Genomic DNA, 21,991 nt, shown 5'->3' with positions numbered 1-21,991 from the left:
GACAACCAAAGCTGCATTGTGATGTGGGTTGACTCCTTCGTAGTCCTTGCTGCTGAAGGATATCAATAGGTATGGCAGTGACTGGATTGAGAGTACTTCTTCGCCGAAGTCCAGGCTCCGAGGTGGGGAGTGGGAGCCTCCTAGGACTACATTGACTACATTCTTTACTCTCTTCTGCGCTTCCCCCTGTTATTGCTGTCCCGGACTAAGTACTTGTTCATGTTCCCTTTCTTCACTTGGTCCTCAATGAAGTACTTGAGTGATAAGCAGTTCTCAGTCTTGTGGCCATGGGTCTCATGATAATCACATTGCCTATTATAAGGTCTGCTCTCCGGAGGAGTTTGCATTGGTTTCGGAGGATAATAGAAAGGCTTGTCTTTTACCTATTTCAAGATTTCCTCCCGGATCATGTTGAGAGGAGTCCAGTCTGGCTCCTGCTTCGGCCCCCGGGGTTGCTTCGCGGGCCCTGGGTCGCTGCTTGACTCCTTCTTAGGATCAAGTCTCTGGAAAACCGGAGTAGTTTGTCTTTCTTGGCTTTGGTTGCTTTGCTTGAACTTCTTATCCTGATGGTAACCCCCTTTCGGTCGGTCATCAGTGTTTTTACTCCTGGACCCCCCATTTCGGGTCATCCTCATTGCCTGGAGCACATCTGTTTCCTTTATGAATCTGGCATCCATAAAGTAAGCTGCTGCCAGGCTTTGCGGCTCTTTATTGATTAGCTCCACTATATATCTCTCATTGTGCTCTAGGTCCAAGTTTCTCCTGAAAATGCTCAAAGCTTCCCTCTCATCCAAGTTTGAAACTTTGTTGATAGCTTCCTGGAACCGGCGCATGTATGCAGAGAGGGACTCATTGTCATGCTGCTGGATTGTCTCCAGGTGACACATGTGCATTTTGTGCATTTTATTTGCCCGAAATTTTCGAAGGAAGGAGGCTCGAAATTCCTTCCAAGTATGGATGTTGCGGGAGGGGATCCTGCTGAACCATCTCTGGGCCCCTCCCTTAAGAATTGAAGCGAAGAACCTTGATTTCGTCAAGTCATTGTAGTAATATATTTGCGCTATTTGCTCAAAGTAGTTCAGGTGCTCCTCCGGGTCTCCTAGACCATCAAAGGAGTCAAAGTTGTAATGCTTCAAGTTCCGCTGCCGGGGAATGGCTTCCAAGGAGTGACTGAAAGGAGTTAATGTTTCTCCAATCTCTACTCCTGAGTCTCTGTCCATCTTTCTCTGCAATTCATAGATCATATCTTTCAGGTCCTTCTACCTCTCTTCTTCTTCATCATCAGAGATTAGCTCCGGAGTAGGGTCTCTACGGGTTCTCTTGCTCCTGGACTTGGTCAGTAGCTTTTCTTCTTCTAGCTGCATTCTCTTTTGGATCTTTAGCTCAAGCTTTGCTTCTTCTTCTCTCCTGATTTGCTCCCGGACCCCTTCCAATTTTCTCTGCTTAGCGGCTTCTGCTTCTTTCTTGCTTTGATCCTTTTTGTTTTTCTTCCCCTTGGCTCCAATTCGGTCAAACACAGATCTCTTCGATTGTTGGGAGTCCTCGGACTCCTCCGGTTCCTCCTCGAGTTTGGCTTCTTCTTGGAGTCGGGTATGCTCCTGCCTGTAGAGCCTGATTGCTTCTGCTAGTTCATCACTTGTAAGGTTGGCCATGTGCTCTTCGGCTACTGGGACATTGGTGTATTTGTATTAGTTAAGCTCAATGAGGCTTCTAGCATCCCTAGTGTTTACAATTCTCTCCACTACGGGAGTGTGTAATGGTTGCTCCTGGAATGTTTCTCTTTCGGCTCCCGGATCAAAGGCCTGGGAGTGGTCTGGATCCAGGACCTGAGCACTAGCAGATGGTCTCCCAGAGGTATTCTTTCCTGGTCTTGCCATTTCTCAACAATACCAACAACAACTAACAACAATATGCTACAGAGAATATCGATATAAGGTTGTTTTTTCAAAATTTGCAAAAACTACCCAGAATAACAACAAATACCAACAAATAGCTTCCTGGGAGTAGTTTAAACAACCTCATGGGAGCACTCAACAAGGTAGTAGAACACAAATGCGATATTCAAACTAGAGCAACAACGGTTAAAACTAACAATAGACCGCACAAACGTGGCTTAAATCAACAAAACGGGCTCACACAAACGTGGCCTAAAATAACGAGCACACACAAACGTGGCTTAAATAAACAACATTCATGCTTATGGATCTTTCGCCGCTGTGGGGGTGTAGCTGTGGGGTATCTATGCAACAGAGTCGCTTGTGTCTAGTATTCCATATCTACAAGTTCACATATGACAATTCTTAATTTAAAGGCTTAATGACCATTTAAACCTCAAATTTTGTATCAATAAATCCATCAACCCCTATAATTCATTACCATACCTTTTTGCCCCTCAGGTACCGAAAACGCAACCTTTTTACCTTTAGACTGGCCGATTTTCACCCGTTTTTTTTCCGATCCAAGAATTAAAAAGCACATTTTGAAAATTTGAGGGCTGAAAAGATAAATTTTTAAACTTAAGATTTTTATGAGTACACTGGTGCAAATTTTGAGGCCGAAAAGATCATTAGCCTAATTTTATTTACAACTGCCAGAAAACAAAACCATAACAATCCAAAAAAGAAATTTTTGACTTATGATGTGGGTATGGAAATTCAAACTTACGCCTGGTCGAGATATAAATTTATACTAGGCTATTTAATTCTTTCATACTGGAATGATAGAAATTTTTACAACTTCAACTTCCAGAAATGAATATGTGCTGAATTTATTTGGCAGAATACAACGATTTATATATAAGCACAAAAGGGTCGAATTTGGGAGTACTGAGGCTCCAATGTCAAATGCTGAATGATGCAGGAACCATACGATTGTAGCGTCAATGTCAAATCTGATGCAGTGTTATTTAGGTTTATTCAATGTTTTCTATTGGTTGTGCTTAGATGTGAATCAATGTTCCCCCATAAAGATGCAGTTGTCTCAACCTCAATACTTACAAATTTTAAGTATATAGGAAATGACATGTCATGCTTATCCTTGCCAAGAGTACCAGAGTACAGCCATGGGTTCTTCGTCAACAACTGTCACGAGCATGTTTCAAGCGGCTGATGATTCCGATAATCCGATGCCATCTGCGGCGTGAACTCATTGCTTGAATTTATGTCAATAGTACTACTATACATAAAAGTGAAAGTATTGTAGAAACAAAAGCAAGAATTAGGCAACTGGTCTCATCTCCTGTTTTTAACTTCCATCGTCGTCTTTAGATTAACGAACACAAGTGGGAAATTATTCAAAGTTAGATTATTCCTCTTATTCTAAACGTAATACATACATACTTTTATACAACGTGTTTAGTAATAACATAAAAAACTGTTACTTCATTAGTAAGCTGCAACCATGGCCGCCTGTGACACTTCAATATCTCCTTCATCTTCTTCATCATCCTCCGCCTCCCACATGAACTGTGCATATGATCCCATTACCATACTGCACATAAATTATAGAACAGAACAATTAATAATCATTGATTTTTATCTAATTACACAGATACTATGTGATAATAATGAATAGCCTTGGTCACAACAAATCAAGCATTCAAGCAGAAGTATGACACCTTTAGCCTAGAAGCAAGGTCCAATGTTCAGTCACATGAATTTTCTTCTACCAAATTAATCACGATTCACAAGTACTTGTATATGTAAATATCAATATCTTTAGGTAATAAGATATTGAGCGTTTAAGGAAAAATGTGTAGGCAACAACATTTTGAATGTTCAAACATAAAAAGCCCTTTGCCAACAAGTTAAATGTTCAAGTATGCGCCTTTTTTATTTTCTCTAGTTGCAAAGAAAATAGGTATTTAAGCATATTCATTCACATTCTTATGAGTTGTTCAAGCACGAGGTCTTTATCGAATTTCTTAAAGGAACAAATCTAAATATTCTAAATTCTTTAGTTCTTGCTTAGTTCTTTTTTATCTCACTGGTACAGGAATAGTATGCAGGGATGACATGAAAAATGAGAGTACCTATCCTCAGGAGAGGCTTGGACTGCCTGACTGAAATAAGATTTAGCTCTGTCTCCATCCCGTTGCGTCTCCCAAATAAATTTACCATACAAAGAAAGTACTTCACCGTCACCGGGACTAGCTAAAATTGCTCTTCCGTAGCACTCTTCAGCTTTCACACTATCTCCTTCCACCTTTCATTCACCATGATTAATGTCAATTTAAGCTCATTACATCAATATACAAATGCACACAACAGGGCACGCTCGTGTCAGAGAACATACAGTTTTTACATGACAACTTGGAAACAAAACGTTACGCACTTTAAAACATTTGCAGAACAATATACAAAAACAAAACGCGAGCAAAATAATAATTCAACTGTGCTTTCCCGCTTAAAATCCTAAATCGATAATTTAAACTAATACCGCCAGTACGGATATCATAAAATTTTATTCATTTATCGATATTAAAAATACGGGGACACAAAAAAAATTATTTAAAAAAATCATTTGAAAAGATTATTCATTTATCGAATGATCGAGCTTCTAAATGTAATTAGTTATTAACAACTTAAAAAAGAAAGAATTTACCTCGTGCAAAAACTTGCCGTAGTTTCTCAGAAGCAGCGAATTCATCGGATCAGACTTCAACATTTCCTGATAATAAGCTCCGATGTCTTTCCGATCAGAGTTTCCACCACCGCTTCCGAAACCATAACCGCCTCTGCCTCCACCAAACGCTCTTCCTTTTCCGATTCCGTCACCGGAAAACGCTGACTCATCCACCGGCGTGTAATTTTCGTGATTGAATCCGTTTTCAGTCAAAGTCAACGCTCCTCCATCGGAGAAATAGTCTTCTTCCGGTATAATCGCCGGAAAAGACTGCGATCTCTCACGTGTAAGCTTCGCGAAATTGCCGGAAAGCTTGAGATCAGACTCCGACGAAACTCGGCGAATTGGAGTTTGATTGACGTGAAAATGCAGCGAGATTGCCGGCGATGATTTACTCTTCTCGCCGGAATATTTGCCGGGAACTGAAACTCTCGGCGATGTGGGTACAAATGAGGAATGAACCGGTAGCGAACCGGACGAGCCGGTTCGGATCAGAGATGATTTCATGATTATAGTTAAAAGATTAGATTAGCTGTTGCCTGTTGTTGATATTTTTGGGTCTAAAGAAAATAAATTCGAGTATTGATATATATAGGCGTTTGAATTCCATTAGATGAGCTTGACGGCGTTGACCTTTTATGGTACGAGTGAAGGACACGTGTGAAAAGTGCACTTGAGGGGGGGCAAGCGGCACTAGAGTCGGCGTACGATAGTGAAGTAAAGTAGACACTAGACCGCTTTTCACATGATGTGTCATGAGTATGGTGATGTGTTCTGGACACGTACACGCTGATAGATTTATGAATTTAGTTAAATGAATTTGTAGATCCCGCAATTTTTTTAAAATTTATGATTTCATGAAATTAATGATAAAACATTGTTTATTTTATAATCATTTTTCTATCACGTGCGCATGAGCACGTAATAAGGAGGTATAATGTGACTTTTTTGATGAGCAAGTTCAAAAGGGTTCTAGCAAATATCCTATAAATATTATAAAATATAATGTCCTAATGATTTAAAACAAAGTCTCTGTGTATCAAATCCAACGACATGCCTTATTTTTGTATCTTATTATTAAAATAATAATCAGAGAGAAATGAAAAAGGTGAGAAAGAAGTGAAGTTCAAAAAAGAAGGGAAATAAATATTACTCTCTCCGTCTTAAAAACGTTTCCTACTTGTGTTGGACACCAGTGGCGGACCTGAGTATGGGCTGGGTGGGCTCCAGCCCAGGTCAATTTTTTACAGCCCAATTGATATATATTATGATTTCAGCCTACTACAAGTCCAGCCCATATGAAGTTTTAAAAAGCCCCTTTTAATAAAAACCTCCAGCGCATATTAGATAACAACTTTGATAATATAATGGGCCAAGAGATAAAAAAAAATGGAAGCCCAATTCCGTTAAGCTTTGTGTCTAACAAGCATAACGTTAATTACAGAGAAAAGAAATCAGCAGAGGAAAAAAAAGTAGGGAACCCTATTGTATTAAGTAGCCCATGTTCACCTGTTCACGCTGGATTCTTAGATCAAATCATTCATCTCATCCAACTTATATTACTTAATAATGTAAGTTATTTAATTTTTTATTTGTTCAATTAGATTAGTTAATTTATTCATCTTTTTCAATTTTGGTTATTGTTTATATCATAATTGTATAAAGTATGAATTTAATATAAATAAATAATTGTGAGTACCGATATACAACTAGATTAAATATGTGTATTTTTAATATCAATGTATATATTAAATAATGTAGATACAATGTTACTATTTGGAGTGAGTGTTAATTCGGAAATTTGTTTTAAACTTTCACATGTTCTTTAAAATCTATACTAATGTATTTGATAATAAAATAAACAAATATTTGTGATTTCTAAGTGTTCCTTAAAATTAAGAATATTGATTTTATCTTATTTAAAATTTATATTTTGGTTGCAGGAGTCAAGGTCGTAAAAGGAAGACATTATTATCTTATTTTTCTACTTCTGATGCTAGTCCCGCAACTACTCCCAATGTCACAACGACTCCTAGTGCTGCACCTATTTCTATTCATGATCCTCTTGGCGCTCCTACTGCAGCTACAATTACTCATAGTGCTCCTCCTACAGTTACAACTAGTCCAATTGATCTTGCATCACTTGAACGCGATCCAGGTCTGCGTCGCCCAATTTGGATGTATCCACCTAATGTTCGTGATGATATTACGCGTGAATACATTAGGCTAGGAGCATGTCAACCAAAATTAAAAAAAGATCAATATCCATCTACAGAGTTTGGAAATCAACGTCGTCGATTTCAAGCATTTTGGTTTAATTCATGGTGTTGGCTAGAGTATTCAATTTCGAAAGATGCAGCATTCTGTTTTCCGTGTTTTCTATTTGAAAAGGACTCATCTTCACAACATGCATTTACTATTGATGGATTTAAGAATTGGAAAAGAGTTAATGATAACGAGAGATGTCTTTTCTTTGTTCATATTGGTGGGGATAATTCACTACATAAAAAAGCAGTAAAATCTCTTGAGGGGTTGACCGATATTACAAGACATATTGACAAGGTCATAAATCGCCAATCTTTGGAAGAGATAAATAATAATAGACTGCGTTTGAGAGCTACCATAGAGGTTGTTCGATACTTGAATTTGCAAGCATGTGCATTACGGGGTCATGACGAATCATCAACTTCTCGTAACAGAGGAGATTGTAAGTATTGCATTTTAGTTGATGAAACAATAGATGAATCACATAAAGAACAAATGGCTATTGTGCTTCGGTTTGTTGATGTTCATGATTTTATTCGTGAGCGTTTTTTTGATATTGTTAATGTGGCTGATACAATATCATTAACTCTTAAGAAAGAAATATTTGATGTCCTCACACGAAATAACTTGAGCATTCATAACATGAGAGGTCAGGGATATGATGGTTCTAGTAATATGCGAGGTGCATTTAATGATTTACAAGCTCTATTTCTGAAAGATTGTCCATATGCTTATTATGTACATTGTTTTGCTCATCGTTTACAATTAGCATTGGTTGGTGTGCCGCTGAGAAAAAAGATTCTATTTGGGAATTCTTTTCTATGTTATCTAATATTGTGAATATTGTTACTGGTTTGTTAGATATATTTGATAATATCATGGCTAATATGTTTTATGTTTAGATTTCAGATCTTATTTGAACAGGACAAATCGGTACTTAACTGTTGATCAGTACTTATACTGGAAGTCAGGACTTAAGGGATATCAGTACTTATGTTATCAGGAGATAAGCATCAGGAGATAGATATCAGAACTTAAGTGCTGAAGGACGATCAGATAAGGACAGCAGCTGATTAAAGTTAAGAAGATCAAGATAAACATAAGAAGAAATATGCATGAAAAAGGAATTCCGTAAAGAATGGAATACTTGGAATAAAAGATATCTGATTGATATATATTAGGAAGCAGAATTATATTCCATATCAATTAGCGATTATCTTATAACTGTGTAATATATAAACACAGACATAGGGTTTACACTAGAAGTGTTATCATTATCGAGAATATTATTTACTGTAACCCTAGCAGCTCTCGTGATATTTTGTTCATCACTGAGAGATAACAGTTCCAGATTGTAACAGAGTTTATTGTTTCAATAAAGTTTGTTTTCTGTTACATAAGTTCTTGAAGTTTGATTTGATTGTAATAAACACTGTATTCACCCCCTCTACAGTGAAAGTGTGACCTAACAAGTGGTATCAGAGCCTTCTGTTAACACACATACAGTTAAAGATCCAAACACAATCATGTCTGACACAGAAACTCCAACTAAGCCTACCAAAACTGAGGAATCATCAAAGACATCAATTCAGAGTCGATATGAGACTATCAGAGTTCCCATATTGAGACCATCTGAATATCCCATATGGAAGGTAAGGATGACCATGTTTCTGGAAGCAACAGATCCAGAATACCTTGGTAGAATCAAGGAAGGGCCTCACAAACCTACCAAGCTCGCTGTTGTAGTTGCAGGTGAAGCAGCAAAGACTGTACCAAAGGAAAAGAGTGATTACACTGCTGAAGATATAGCATCTATTGCTAAGGATGCCAAGGTACGACACTTACTGCATAGTGCCATTGATAATGTAATGTCAAACAGGGTAATCAACTGCAAGACTGCCAAGGAGATATGGGATGCACTGGAGACAAGGTGTCAAGGAACTGAAACAGTTAAGAAGAACAGGAAGACAATACTCACTCAAGAGTATGAACATTTTGACTCAAAATCTAATGAGTCATTGAATGATTTATATGATAGATTTGTCAAACTTTTGAATGATTTGTCATTGGTTGATAAAGAGTATGATCTTGAAGATACCAACCTAAAATTCCTGTTAGCTCTTCCTGAATGCTGGGATTTGAAGGCAACAACAATAAGAGACAACTACAATCTTGATGAAACAACTCTTGATGAAATCTATGGAATGCTCAAGACTCATGAACTTGAGATGGAATAAAGAAGCAAGAGGAAAGGAGGAAAGTCAAGGACAGTTGCTCTCAAGGCTGAAGAGGAATCCCCCAAAGCACCTTCCTCAAAGAAAGACAAGGGTAAAGCTCTTTTCATAAAGTCTGATACTGAGTCATCAAGTTCTGAGAGTGATGATGACTCAGATTCTGAAAGCTTGCCTGAAACTGATGCTGATGAGGAGATGATGAAGCTGTGTGCTCTTATGGTGAAAGGAATCACAAAGATTGCATACAGGAAGTTCAGGAAGGGAAAGAAGTTTTCCAGGAAAGGCATAAGTTCTGATAAGAAGAATTTCAGAAGATCTGAAGGAAGAGGAGGAAAGTCTGACAGAGGAGATTACGCCAATGTTAAATGTTATAATTGTGGTGAGAAAGGCCACATATCTCCTGATTGCAAGAAGACCAAGAGTGACAAAGGCAAAGCTCTTGTCACAAAGCAGAAAAGCTGGACAGACACCTCAGACTCTGAAAGTGAGGAGAACTATGCATTGATGGCAAATGCTGATAAATCAAGTTCTGAGAGCAGTTCTGAAGCTGCTGAAACAAAGGTACCTCAGACTACTTATGCTTTTCATACTGATGATATTAATGAGTTGAGAAGATATCTTAAAACCATGTTTGTTAGTTATAGAGATCAAACTTTAACATGTGAAAGATTAACTTCTGAAAATCTTGCTTTTAGGAAAAGAAATGATTTCTTAGAAAAAGAGTTAGTCATGTTCCATCAAACTCAGAAGGATAGAGATGATGCTTTTTATGTTAGGGATGAAGTGCTAAAAATGAATGAATCTCTAAAAACTGAGTTAGAAAAGGAGAGAGAGATTATTAGGACTTGGACTAACTCTGGCAAAACAACTCAAAATTTGCTAAGCAGTGGAAACTGGAAAGAGGGCTTAGGTTATGGAGAAAATAAAAATGAAAAAGGAACTGTAGAAATTAAGCCTGTTGATAAGCAAAAGCCGAAGTTAAAACCTGTTAAGTTTGTAACTGAAAAATCTGAAAATGAGAAATCAGAAGTTAAAAAGGAATTAGCTTCTGACAAACTAAAATAGGAAAAGACAGCTGAAGTTAACATAGGCTTAATGACAAAGAAGCAGCTTAAGCATAAGCTGAAAGATGTTAAGAATGCAAACAAGGTAAAATCACCTAGGAAAAACAGGAATGGAAAGGAAGGTGTGAATAAAAGCAATAACTATAAATCTGTTCCTGATGCTCCTAGGAAAGCATGTCATAACTGTGGAAGTTCTAACCATCTGGCTTCTTTTTGCAGGAAGAATAAGAATATTAACTCCTTATCTTCAAAATCAGGAGTTAAGAGTCAGTCTGTTAGATACAAACCACAAAATCCTTGTTTTCATTGTGGTAGTTTATGGCATTCCATTTATACTTGTAAGGAATATCATAGTTTGTACTATGATTATTATCAAATAAAACCTTCTTTAAAGAAAGTTTCTGTTGTTCCTTCTAGTGTAAGTTCTGATTCAAAGTCTGGTAGTATAAGTTCTGATAAGAAAACTGTTAACATAAAATCTGATGCTAAATCCGCTGTAAATGTTAACAAACCTAAAAAGGCCAAAGGATCCAAGCAAGTCTGGGTCCTTAAAACTAATAATTAGTGGTCTTTTTGATTGCAGGGCAACAGGAAAAATATTTTAGTTCTGGACAGTGGATGTTCAGGACATATGACTGGAAATAAGGCCCTGCTATCAGACTTTGTGGAGAAAGCTGGCCCAAGTGTTTCTTATGGAGATGGCAACATTGGAAAAACTTTGAGATATGGCAATATCAATCTTGGGAATGTCATCATTAAAGATGTAGCTCTGGTCTCAGGACTTAAACATAACTTACTGAGTATAAGTCAAATCTGTGACAGAGGTTATCATGTTGATTTCTTTGCAGAACATTGTGAAATAGTTAGTAAATCTAAAGAAAAAGTTGTTCTGAAGGGATTCAGGCGTGGTAACATTTATGAAGCTAAGCTTTCAACAAGTTCTGATGGTTCTGCAATCTGTTTAGTGAGTAGAGCCTCAATTGAAGAAAGGTGGAATTGGCACAAGAAACTCTCTCATTTAAACTTCAACAAGATAAATGAACTGATCAAGAAAGATCTTGTGAGAGGACTGCCAAAATCAGTGTTTGCTCCTGATGGTCTTTGTGACTCATGTCAGAAGGCCAAACAAAGAAAATCTCCATTCAAGAGCAAGACTGAATCATCAATTCTTGAGCCTTATTATCTACTTCATGTTGATCTATTTGGTCCAGTGAATGTCATGTCTATTACAAAGAAGAAATATGAGTTGGTCATAGTAGATGAGTTCACCAGATACACATGGGTGTATTTCTTGCACACAAAAAATGAAACTGCATCTATCCTGATTGATCATGTCAAACATCTGGATAAATTGATCAAAGATTCTGTGAAAATTTTGAGGAGTGATAATGGCACTGAATTCAAGAATCTGATAATGGAAGAGTTCTGCAAAAATCATGGAATAAAGCAGGAATTTTCTGCTCCTGGAACTCCACAGCAAAATGGAGTTGTTGAAAGGAAGAATAGAACTCTCATTGAAGCTGCACGAACAATGCTTGAAGAAGCAAAGCTTCCAACCTATTTCTGGGCTGAAGCTGTGCAGACTGCTTGTTTTACTCAAAATGCAACACTCATTAACAAGCATGGAAAAACACCATATGAGATGGTGAAGAACAAGAAGCCAAATCTGAAATACTTTCATGTATTTGGATGTAAGTGTTTTGTTCTCAAGACTCATCCTGAACAGCTATCCAAGTTTGATCTAAAAGCTGATGAGGGAATCTTTGTTGGATATCCACTTTCCACAAAAGCCTTCAGAGTCTATAATTTGAGAACAAAAGTGGTCATGGAATCTATCAATGTCTCTTTTGATGACAAGAAGATCACTGGACTTGAAGATTGCATTGATCATGATCAGCTGAGATTTGAAAATGAAGATTCATATTCTGATACCTTAAGTCCTGACAGTCTAAGTCCTGATACTGTAAACTCTGATGGATTAAACTCTGATGTTATTGAAACTGTGGTGACTACGTCAAAGGAAGATGCACCAATGCAGGGGGAGCATACTCAAGATATTATCACATCTCAAGAAGCATCAGAACATACATCTGGTTCTTCAAGTTCTGATTCGTCAAGTTCTGATAAGCCAAGTACTGACAGTGCTGAAAATCTAAATGCTGAAGGATCCAACTCAGAGAGCATAGTTTCAGGGGGAGCATCAGAAAATGAAAACGAAGACAGCATGAATCATGGGGGAGCATCCAGTTCTAGAGAAAACCTTCCATCTTCAAGGAAGTGGACAAAATCACATACACCTGATTTGATAATTGGAAATCCTGATGCAGGTGTCAGAACTAGAACAGGTACTTCGAATGAATGTCTTTACAATTCTTTTCTCTCTCAGTCTGAGCCAAAGAAAGTGGAAGAAGCTTTTCAAGATGCTGATTGGGTGCAAGCAATGCAGGAAGAGTTGAATGAATTTGAAAGAAACAAAGTCTGGACCTTAGTGCCAAGACCTAAGAATAGATCTGTTGTTGGTACAAAATGGGTATTCAGAAACAAAACTGACAGTGATGGCATAATTGTAAGGAACAAGGCAAGGCTGGTTGCAAAAGGATATTCTCAACAGGAGGGAATTGACTATGATGAAACATTTGCGCCAGTTGCTAGGTTAGAAGCCATAAGGATATTCATGGCTTATGCTGCTCACAAAAAGTTTATTATCTTTCAAATGGATGTGAAAAGTGCTTTTCTCAATGGAGAATTGGAGGAGGAAGTATATGTTGAACAACCTCCAGGCTTTGTAGATTCCAAACATCCAGATTATGTCTACAGGCTTGATAAAGCACTTTATGGACTTAAGCAAGCTCCTAGAGCATGGTATGAGACTTTAGCTCAGTTTCTTCTGGAAAGTGGATTCAACAGAGGAACTATTGACAAAACACTGTTCTATCTCAACCATGGCAAGGACTTACTTTTGGTCCAGATTTATGTTGATGATATCATCTTTGGGTCTCCAAATGACAAACTTTGCAAAAAGTTTGCCAAACTAATGCAGTCAAGATATCAGATGAGTATGATGGGAGAACTTAGTTATTTTCTGGGCCTTCAAGTCAAGCAGAGTGAAGAAGGCACTTTTATTTGTCAATCTAAGTACACCAGAAACTTGCTGAAGAAATTTGGAATGCAAGACTGTTCAAGTGCATCCACTCCCATGGCCACTGCAACAAAACTGGATAAGGATACTGGTAATTCAGTAGATATTACTGATTACAGAGGTATGATTGGCTCACTTCTCTATCTAACTGCTAGTAGACCAGATATCATGTTTGCTACCTGTCTTTGTGCAAGATTTCAAGCAGATCCAAGAGAACCTCACTTAACAGCTGTAAAAAGAATCTTTAAGTATCTTAAAGGAACAGCTGATCTAGGATTATGGTATCCTAGAGAATCCGATTTTAAATTAATAGGTTACTCAGATGCAGATTTTGCAGGTTGCAAAATTGACAGGAAAAGTACAAGTGGAAGCTGCCAATTTCTTGGAGGCAGATTGGTTTCTTGGTATAGCAAGAAACAAAAGTCAATTTCCACATCAACTGCAGAAGCAGAGTATATTGCTGCAGGAAGCTGCTGTGCACAGATTCTTTGGATGAAGAATCAGTTACTGGATTATGGGTTAACATATTTCAAAATCCCTATTTACTGTGATAATCAAAGTGCTATTGCTATGACAGGTAATCCAGTTCAACACTCTATGACAAAGCACATCAGCATCAGGTACCATTTCATCAGGGAACATGTGGATGAAGGTACAGTGAAATTGCATTTTGTTCCCACAGATCAACAAGTAGCAGATATCTTCACAAAACCACTGTGTGAAGCTACCTTTACAAGATTGGTAAATGAACTTGGAATGATTTCAGGTTCTTTCTCTAAATCTGCTTAAACTTGTTCTATGTTATCAGACTTTATGATCAGTATTTACAGAATTAATCTCTTTGTGTATTCTGTGCTTAATTGATAAATGTTTTTAAGTACTGACTGTTGTCTGATATATATCTCTTAACTCTAATAAGTGATATATCTGTTTCAGTAATCATTCAATCCTATGAGGATAATTGTGCTAGATACTAACCTACTAGTCTTCAATAAACAAATGATCCCATGAAAGAAGTAATTATTTCTGTGGAAATCTTATGACACAAGCAAATTCTGATACTTGAGCTTAGTTTAGTTTACTTTATTCATCTTATTACTAAGTCCCAAATTAGAATAATGCTACTCATCTGTTTAAGTTCTGATTCTAGTAAAACTGCTGAATGTACTAAGTGCTGATAAACCTCACTTATCAAAAGAAGAAGAAAAAGAATCAAAGAATAATATCAGGTACTCCTTTGAGATCTAGAGTAAAAATGTGAATGGGACGACCCAAGTGCATAGCTGGTATTAAGTAAATATGCATTAGAAAAGCAAAATATTTTCTTGGTGACTTTTCACACTCTATGATTACTGGAGAAATACTCTGATAATAGCATAAATTCTGATAAGCAGTCGTAACTCACTTACACTGAGAAGCCACTGTAAAATAGAATTTAAAAAGATGCATAAAATTAGCACAAAAACAGTTGAGGTGGACTCATGCATGAACTCATTTATCAGTAGGTTTCAGGATAATGACAGCTCTTTAGCAAAATTTTAATTATGACTTATTTCTAAGATGTACTGAAGTAAATCAGACTTTACTCTTTATTAGTTATTTAGCTTAATGCACACACAAATCACTCCATATGAATGATGAAATTTTTGTGGTGGTCTATGTTCTTTTAGACAAACAGTCACTGTGTCACCTTGCACAAATTCTGAGGACACGTTCTAGTTATATGTTCTGATGATTAAGTTCTGAAGACTATAACTCAGAACTTGTATGAAAACTTACTAAGATAGATATTCCTTGTTCGAGTTAAGACATTATGTTATGATGACTGTTAAGTTCTGGTATAGGTCTAAGTTCTGATTTTTCAGTCTAACCCTTTACTTGACTTATCTGTGAGTAAAATTTGGTAACAGTCTCAGATTAATTTAGAATATGTTGAAGTGGAAGATTAATAGTCTATGGTTAGGACTAATGGCACTCGTCCTTGAACAGTTCACTCTTGTTACATGTGCACATTCCTTTTCAAATGACTGTTATTCTTTTTCAAGTCTAGGGAGACGAGGTAGACTTAACTCTATCTGTCAGCATTAAATATCTTCGCGTCTCCTGGCATTCTCTTGTCTATATAAACAGCCACTTCACATTAGCCTTTCCATCAATTTTTCTCACAATCTTAACTTCATATTCTTTTTCAAAAACATCATGGTCCGATTCAACATGTTTTTGAATTACCAAAATTTTCATATGGAGCTAAGCTGCGCCGACTGGCAGCAGGAGTGGCATGTAACTGCCAGTCCTGAAGAGATATGGGGCTCTGTCCCACAGGCGGTGCTGAACCGACTTCTGTTCTTCGAGATGGACTACCAGCTTCATCTTGATCGATTGGAGGAGGAAAGGCGGGAAGCTATCCGTCAGCAAGAGCGAATCATTCGACTCGCTATCTTGTTTGTCGAAGATAGGAAGAGGAAGATGACTTAATCTCATCTTCTTCCTGTTCTTCTTCATCCTCAGCTTTGTCAGGCTTCTTAGCTAGGACTAAGGCTGTTGATGTTAGATTTAGAAGCTTAGGACAAGATTGTAAAAGTTCTGATGTAATTTCAATTTCATCAATGTATTATTTTGATATATTAATGGAATTTGTTTTTGTCTTATGATCTTGTCTCTGAGAAATTTTGATACGCATTGATAAATCCTGATAAATATTCTGATGATCGTATAAATTGTGTCTGACTTTAAGTTCTGATAATATTTTATCAGTACTTACTTAACTGATTGATTTTACTCATTCTCACACACAGTTTTTTTTCAGAATATTGATATTGCAGAGTAAAATTAAATTAAAACTGATTCACCTTGATTAATGGAATCTAGGTAAGTGGAACGGTTTTTCCTTGAAAAACTGCAAGTGGGTGGTAATTATTCCTTATTTACCGTGCCCATTACTTTTTGCCTTCTCTATGTATAACAGGTGTCAAGGTATTTACCACTACTTTTAAATGCATGTCTGCCATGTGTCCTCAACGGTTACTTTTTGTGTATAAGTAAAAGAGAGCAAAGATTGTCAAATCTTTTATTTACCTTTATATTTTATCTCTCTCTTTACTTTTCAACTCTCTCATCTGCTGACGATTTTCTTTTAAGAGGCATTTTCTCAAACACATTACAGGTTACCGATTTCTTTCCAAACATAATGGCACCCAAGGACATTCTCTTTGATGGAGCAAATTTTGTTCCTAATAACTTCTCTGCGATACTAAACACTACAGAGGCACCCTCTGAACTTCATTTTATTCAGGACTTTCTCACTAGTTCTGATATTGGGTTTGCTCTAACTGAGCCTACATCCATTTCTGGAGTTCAAGTACTAGAGTTTTGGAGGAGTGGAGTATATGACAATGGTGGTGCTCAAGGGTCCCCAAGTATAATATTTTCATCAGGGGAAGATGAGTATGTTGTGACTTTGTCTACAGTTAGACAGGCATTACAGCTACCTGAGGACTGTGTTTATTCTACTGTTGATGACTCAGTTCTTCAAAACATGATGGTTAGTCTGGGATATGAAGGAACATTGACCAAGCTTAGACAGTTGAAGAGATCTTTCATAAGGAGGGAATGGAGTTTCTTCTTTGATTGCATTACCAAAGCTTTCACCAACAAATGTTCAAATTTTGATGTAATTCCCATATTCAGCCAACAAATCGGGTATGCACTTCTAAATCACACTGATTTTGATTATGCACGAGCAGTCTTAGGTTTTATTGGGGATAGGATGACAGAAGATCGCAATACTGTATATTTTGCAAGATTTTGTCAGCTTATTTATAGTTTTTGTTGTAATCAGCCCCAAAATTTTGGTGATCTAATTCCATCTTTCAGAATAGCTAAGAGAGCTTTTACTGATTTATTATCTTCTGATACTAAAAAGGCTGTGTTAAGACCCCTCTTAATACCTTTATCTGTCAAACAAGCCTTAATCACCTATGATCCTGTTAAGTACACTGCACTTTATCCTGATGTTCAAACATCAGAACCTGGTTCATCAGCACCTACCACCTCTACTCAGCCACCTCAAACCTCTCAACCATCTCTCAGAACATATCTCAAGTCCTATGTGAAGCCTACATCTTCTAAGTCAAAGAGAACAAAGACTGTTTCTCAAACACCTCAGAAGAAGAGGAGGATTACTTTGAGAGATGAATCAGATTCTGAGGAACAGATTCTTTCTTCAGAACCTGTGGTAACTGCAGCTGAGAAAAAGATTTCTCAGAAGGATTCTGAACTTGGAGGATCTAAGCTTCTCAAGAGGCTTAGAAAAATGACAATTCCTGAAACTTCCAAGGACTCTAAATTACCAAGGAAATACAAGAAATAGAGGGCACAAAGGCCAGTTTCAGATGATGAGGAGGAAGCAGCTAAGGAAGGGGATCAGGAATCTCTGATCTCACAAGAAAAAGAATGTGCTCCAGTTACTTCTTCTCCATCCACTCCATCTCAGGAAACAGTATCTGACAAGGCTAATTCCCCTTCTGTGTCTCTTGGTAATCAAGGCACAAGTGCTGATAATGCTGATCAACACTTAGTTGTGCCTGGAGTAATTTTCTTCGAAGCTCCAACAGTAACAAATCTTTTGCCAACACCTGTTCCTGATGCTATTCAAACTCCGGAATTATCTAAGTCACCTTCTCTGCATCTAGACACTGATGATCAGACTTTAGGTGAGCATCAGGATATGGCTGTTGATCAGAACTTAGCATCAGATCAGCAATTAGAGGATGCTGACGCCTCCATTGCTACTCACACTGCTATTATATCAGATGATACTGATTCTATAAGTTCTGATGCTGCACATGCTGGAGATACTGGTGATGCTGCTCCAACTGCAGATACTGATGCAGCAGGTCCTTCAGGACATATTCCTCTTTCTAAGTCTGAACTAGTAAAGAAGTTTGTTACAGAGGAACCACCAGTGCCTTGGAGTGAAACTCCTGCAGGTCAGGAGTGGCCTAAGGAATGGAACTCAGTTTCATGTATTCCATCTGCGTTACATCTTACTGAGCACTTGACTAAAGCTGATGAAATGTTAAATTCTGATGATTTCAAAACCCAACTTCGTGTCACTGCATTGAGTACTAAACATCTACAAGGTCTTCATTCAACCACTCATGCCGAAATACACAAGATTCAGGAGAACTTAATAAAGCAGGAACAAGTTTGGAAACTTGATAAGAAAAAGTTCTTTCAACCTTCTATTGACAGGATTGCTTATATTGAGAAGACTCAAGATCGTCAACAAGCACAGATTGATCAAATTCTGCAAAATCAAGCTTCTCAGCAATCACAATTGACTGAAATCCAATCTTCAGTGGAATTGCTTATCTCTCTTCTACTTCCTGCTGATGCCAAAAAAGGGGAGAAAGTAATTAAGTCCAAATGCAAGGATGACAAGACACTGCAAGGAAAGGATGATGAAAAAGATGACCAAGGAAACTCTGGAATGGGTGGAGGTCATAGTCAAGGTAAAAGATTCTCATCAAGAAATGCTGAAATTGCAAGTCACAGGATAAGTTCTGATACTGGGAAGAGAATAAGTTCTGATACTGGTAAAAGAATAAATTCTGATGAACTTCTAGATCTTGATGAAGAAATGTCAAGACAGTTATTTCTTCAAGAAAATCCAGGAATGGACTTGGAAAGTTTAAAGGAAGAAGAAGCTAGACTTAAATCAAAGAAAGCCATATCTAAATCTGAAGCTTCTGGTAAAAAGTCACTTCCAAAACTGAAAGGTATTGTGATTAAAGAAAAGGCACAAACTGAAGCAACATTTGCTAAATCACAACCAAAGATAGATCCAAGATCCAAGGGTAAAGAAAAGGTTGGTGAACCTGTTAAAGTTTATGTACCTCCTGAAGATGAAGAAATTACTGATGACAAAGATAATCTTGCTCTGACTTCAAGAAAAGTTCTTAAAACAACCTCTGACATGGCTCAAGTTGTTCAGAGTCAAGAAATTAAAAGTTCTGATATTCAAAAGAAGCAAGTAACCTCTGACACAGCTCAAGTTAACTTGATATCAGAAGGAAGATCAAAAACACTCCTACCAGGATTCACTAAAGCAAAACAAACTCAACCTTTGAAGACTACTGCAAGTCGTTTTGAAGCTAGAGTAGTTACTGGAAAGGAAGCAAGAGATAAAACTGGATTGGAAAGTGCTGATGAAAGAAGAGTACACAACACTACCAATGATCCAACTTCCTTGAGTGAACCAGGTATTGGAGCAACTCCTGAAAGATTGAATCAACTGGAATCTGTACAAATGGTTTACCATACCTACTTGAAGGAACACATCTTGTTGTATTTCATGACAGATGGTAGGGTATATCATATAAGACAAAATGCCATTCCATTGAAGTATTTTAAAGAATTGGAGCATGTATTATTCTTACTTCAAGTGGATGACAGATTGACAGGGACTGCTGCAAACTATTTGAAAGAACAGATTCAGAGACAGAAAAGACTTTATTCTGTTAAGTCTGACAGCATATATGTTTCAAAGTACAGAAATCACAATGGTGATATTGTTGATATGAAGCCTAATACTGCACAGATCAGAACATATCTTGGTATTAAGGGGCTTGAATTTAATCTAGAGTCTGACAAAGCTTATGTTATAAGACTAGATCAGGAGTTGAGAAAAGCAAAGATTAATGATCTCAGAGCTGCAATATTTCAAACTGGTGAAGATACTGCAGAGCTTAAAGATGTCAAATGGAGAATGATTGATGAACTCAGATATGCTGAGAAATGTTTGTTGAAGAATTATCTTAGAACAACTCCTGACATCAGAGAGATCAGAAAATGATGAAGCCAAGTCGAAGATCTACAACTGCTTAAATTCTGATGTGTATACAGACTAAAGTTGTTATCAGAAGTTGAATTGGTAAAAGCTTTAAGGACTGTAAGTTGTAGTTATCTTGTCTAATTCTCATGCATTTGTACTTAATGTTTTTGACATCATCAAATATCTGTTAAACTTGTATATTTTGCTAATTTACAAGTTGGGGGAGATTGTTAGATATATTTGATAATGTCATGGCTAATATGTTTTATGTTTAGATTTCAGATCTTATTTGAACAGGACAAATCAGTACTTAACTGTTGATCAGTACTTATACTGGAAGTCAGGACTTAAGGGATATCAGTACTTATGTTATCAGGAGATAAGCATCAGGAGATAGATATCAGAACTTAAGTGCTGAAGGACGATCAGATAAGGACAGCAGCTGATTAAAGTTAAGAAGATCAAGATAAACATAAGAAGAGATATGCATGAAGAAGGAATTCCGTAAAGAATGGAATACTTGGAATAAAAGATATCTGATTGATATATATTAGGAAGCAGAATTATATTCCATATCAATTAGCGATTATCTTGTAACTGTGTAATATATAAACACAAACATAGGGTTTACACTAGAAGTGTTATCATTATCGAGAATATTATTTACTGTAACCCTAGCAGCTCTCGTGATATTTTGTTCATCACTGAGAGATAACAGTTCCAGATTGTAACAGAGTTTATTGTTTCAATAAAGTTTGTTTTCTGTTACATAAGTTCTTGAAGTTTGATTTGATTGTAATAAACACTGTATTCACCCCCTCTACAGTGAAAGTGTGACCTAACATGGTTATTCTAAACGACTCCGTGAGTTACAGGCTGCACATGGCATAGAGGTTGAAAATTCAGTGGCCAGTGGAGAACGTGAGACAGGTAGAGGACTTAATCAGATTGGAAATTTACAACGATCTGGATCTACAAGGTGGAGTTCTCACTTTAATTGTGTTTGTAGCTTGATGGATAAGTTTGGTTCAATCATTGTTGTGTTGGAAAATATTAATAATTGCAGTACTTCTTCTAACTCTATGCGTGGAGAAGTTAGAGGTTCTTTAAAAGCACTGAAATCATTTGACTTTTTATTTGTGCTACATTTGATGTATAAGATAAAGGGCATTACAGATTTACTTTGTCGAGCCTTACAAAGTAAATCTATTGATATCTTGAATGTCATGGATTCAGTTGCAACAACAATAGTATTGCTACAATCTTTGAGAAATGAGGGTTTTGATATTCTTTTGGATTATGTCATGTCGGTGTGTGCAAAGTATAAAATTGATGTGCCACATATGAATGCTCGTTATATGGATGGTATCCGTTCTGTGAGACAAAGAGATGATATCAGTTGAGCATTATTACCATTATGATGTATTTAATTCTGCAATTGATTTTCAGTTGAAGGAGTTACATTATAGGTTCAATGATACTGCAGTTCAACTTTTGAGATTAAGCTCATCTTTGGAACTGAAGAATAATTTCATGTTGTTTGATATTGAGCACATTTGAACACTTGCTACTAGTTTTTATCCTGCTGATTTTGGACAACAAGAGATACTTCATCTTAAACTCCAACTTGATCATTACAAAATTGATGTGGTTAAGCATGCTAAGTTTCAGGATTTGTCTACTATTTTTGAGTTATGTCTGCGGCTAGTTGATACAGGGAAGGCGGAACAATACAGTTTGATTTATAGGTTGATTTGTCTTGTGTTAACACTCCCGGTTTCTACAGCAACTACAGAAAGAGTTTTTTCAGTTATGAAATTAGTAAAGACCG

General features: G+C 37.0%; 2 protein-coding genes across 2 annotated transcripts; one reads left to right on the top strand and one right to left on the bottom strand.

Moving 5' to 3' along the window:
- Positions 1-3,216: 3,216 nt before the first annotated feature.
- Positions 3,217-5,204, bottom strand: LOC141663608 (uncharacterized). The gene is made up of 3 exons (XM_074469394.1): positions 4,603-5,204; positions 4,031-4,203; positions 3,217-3,489 (listed from the first exon to the last, which is right to left on the bottom strand). The coding sequence occupies exons 1-3, from the start codon at positions 5,128-5,130 to the stop codon at positions 3,384-3,386; spliced, it is 807 nt and encodes a 268-aa protein (XP_074325495.1). The 5' UTR covers positions 5,131-5,204; the 3' UTR covers positions 3,217-3,383.
- Positions 5,205-5,990: 786 nt separating this feature from the next.
- On the top strand, positions 5,991-21,720 carry LOC141664857 (uncharacterized). The gene is made up of 5 exons (XM_074470812.1): positions 5,991-6,194; positions 6,385-6,404; positions 6,567-7,662; positions 21,036-21,536; positions 21,610-21,720. The coding sequence occupies exons 1-5, from the start codon at positions 5,991-5,993 to the stop codon at positions 21,718-21,720; spliced, it is 1,932 nt and encodes a 643-aa protein (XP_074326913.1).
- Positions 21,721-21,991: the final 271 nt, after the last annotated feature.

The sequence above is a fragment of the Apium graveolens genome, chromosome 6 (assembly GCF_009905375.1).
Source record: "Apium graveolens cultivar Ventura chromosome 6, ASM990537v1, whole genome shotgun sequence".
Lineage (NCBI taxonomy): Eukaryota > Viridiplantae > Streptophyta > Magnoliopsida > Apiales > Apiaceae > Apium > Apium graveolens.
The sequence above is the reverse complement of the archived record's forward strand: the minus strand, read 5'-3'. Positions and strand labels throughout refer to the sequence as shown.

What these genes read in the sequence shown, in the direction of transcription:
- LOC141664857 (XM_074470812.1), top strand. Translation starts at nt 5,991, where the DNA reads ATGGGCCAAGAGATAAAAAAAAATGGAAGCCCAATTCCGTTAAGCTTT. An exon ending in AACTTATATTACTTAATAAT is followed by an intron (nt 6,195 to 6,384) that starts GTAAGTTATTTA and finishes TAAATAATGTAG; the next exon opens with ATACAATGTTACTATTTGGA. An exon ending in ATACAATGTTACTATTTGGA is followed by an intron (nt 6,405 to 6,566) that starts GTGAGTGTTAAT and finishes TTTTGGTTGCAG; the next exon opens with GAGTCAAGGTCGTAAAAGGA.
- LOC141663608 (XM_074469394.1), bottom strand. Translation starts at nt 5,130, where the DNA reads ATGAAATCATCTCTGATCCGAACCGGCTCGTCCGGTTCGCTACCGGTT. An exon ending in ACGGCAAGTTTTTGCACGAG is followed by an intron (nt 4,204 to 4,602) that starts GTAAATTCTTTC and finishes GGTGAATGAAAG; the next exon opens with GTGGAAGGAGATAGTGTGAA. An exon ending in CAAGCCTCTCCTGAGGATAG is followed by an intron (nt 3,490 to 4,030) that starts GTACTCTCATTT and finishes ATTTATGTGCAG; the next exon opens with TATGGTAATGGGATCATATG.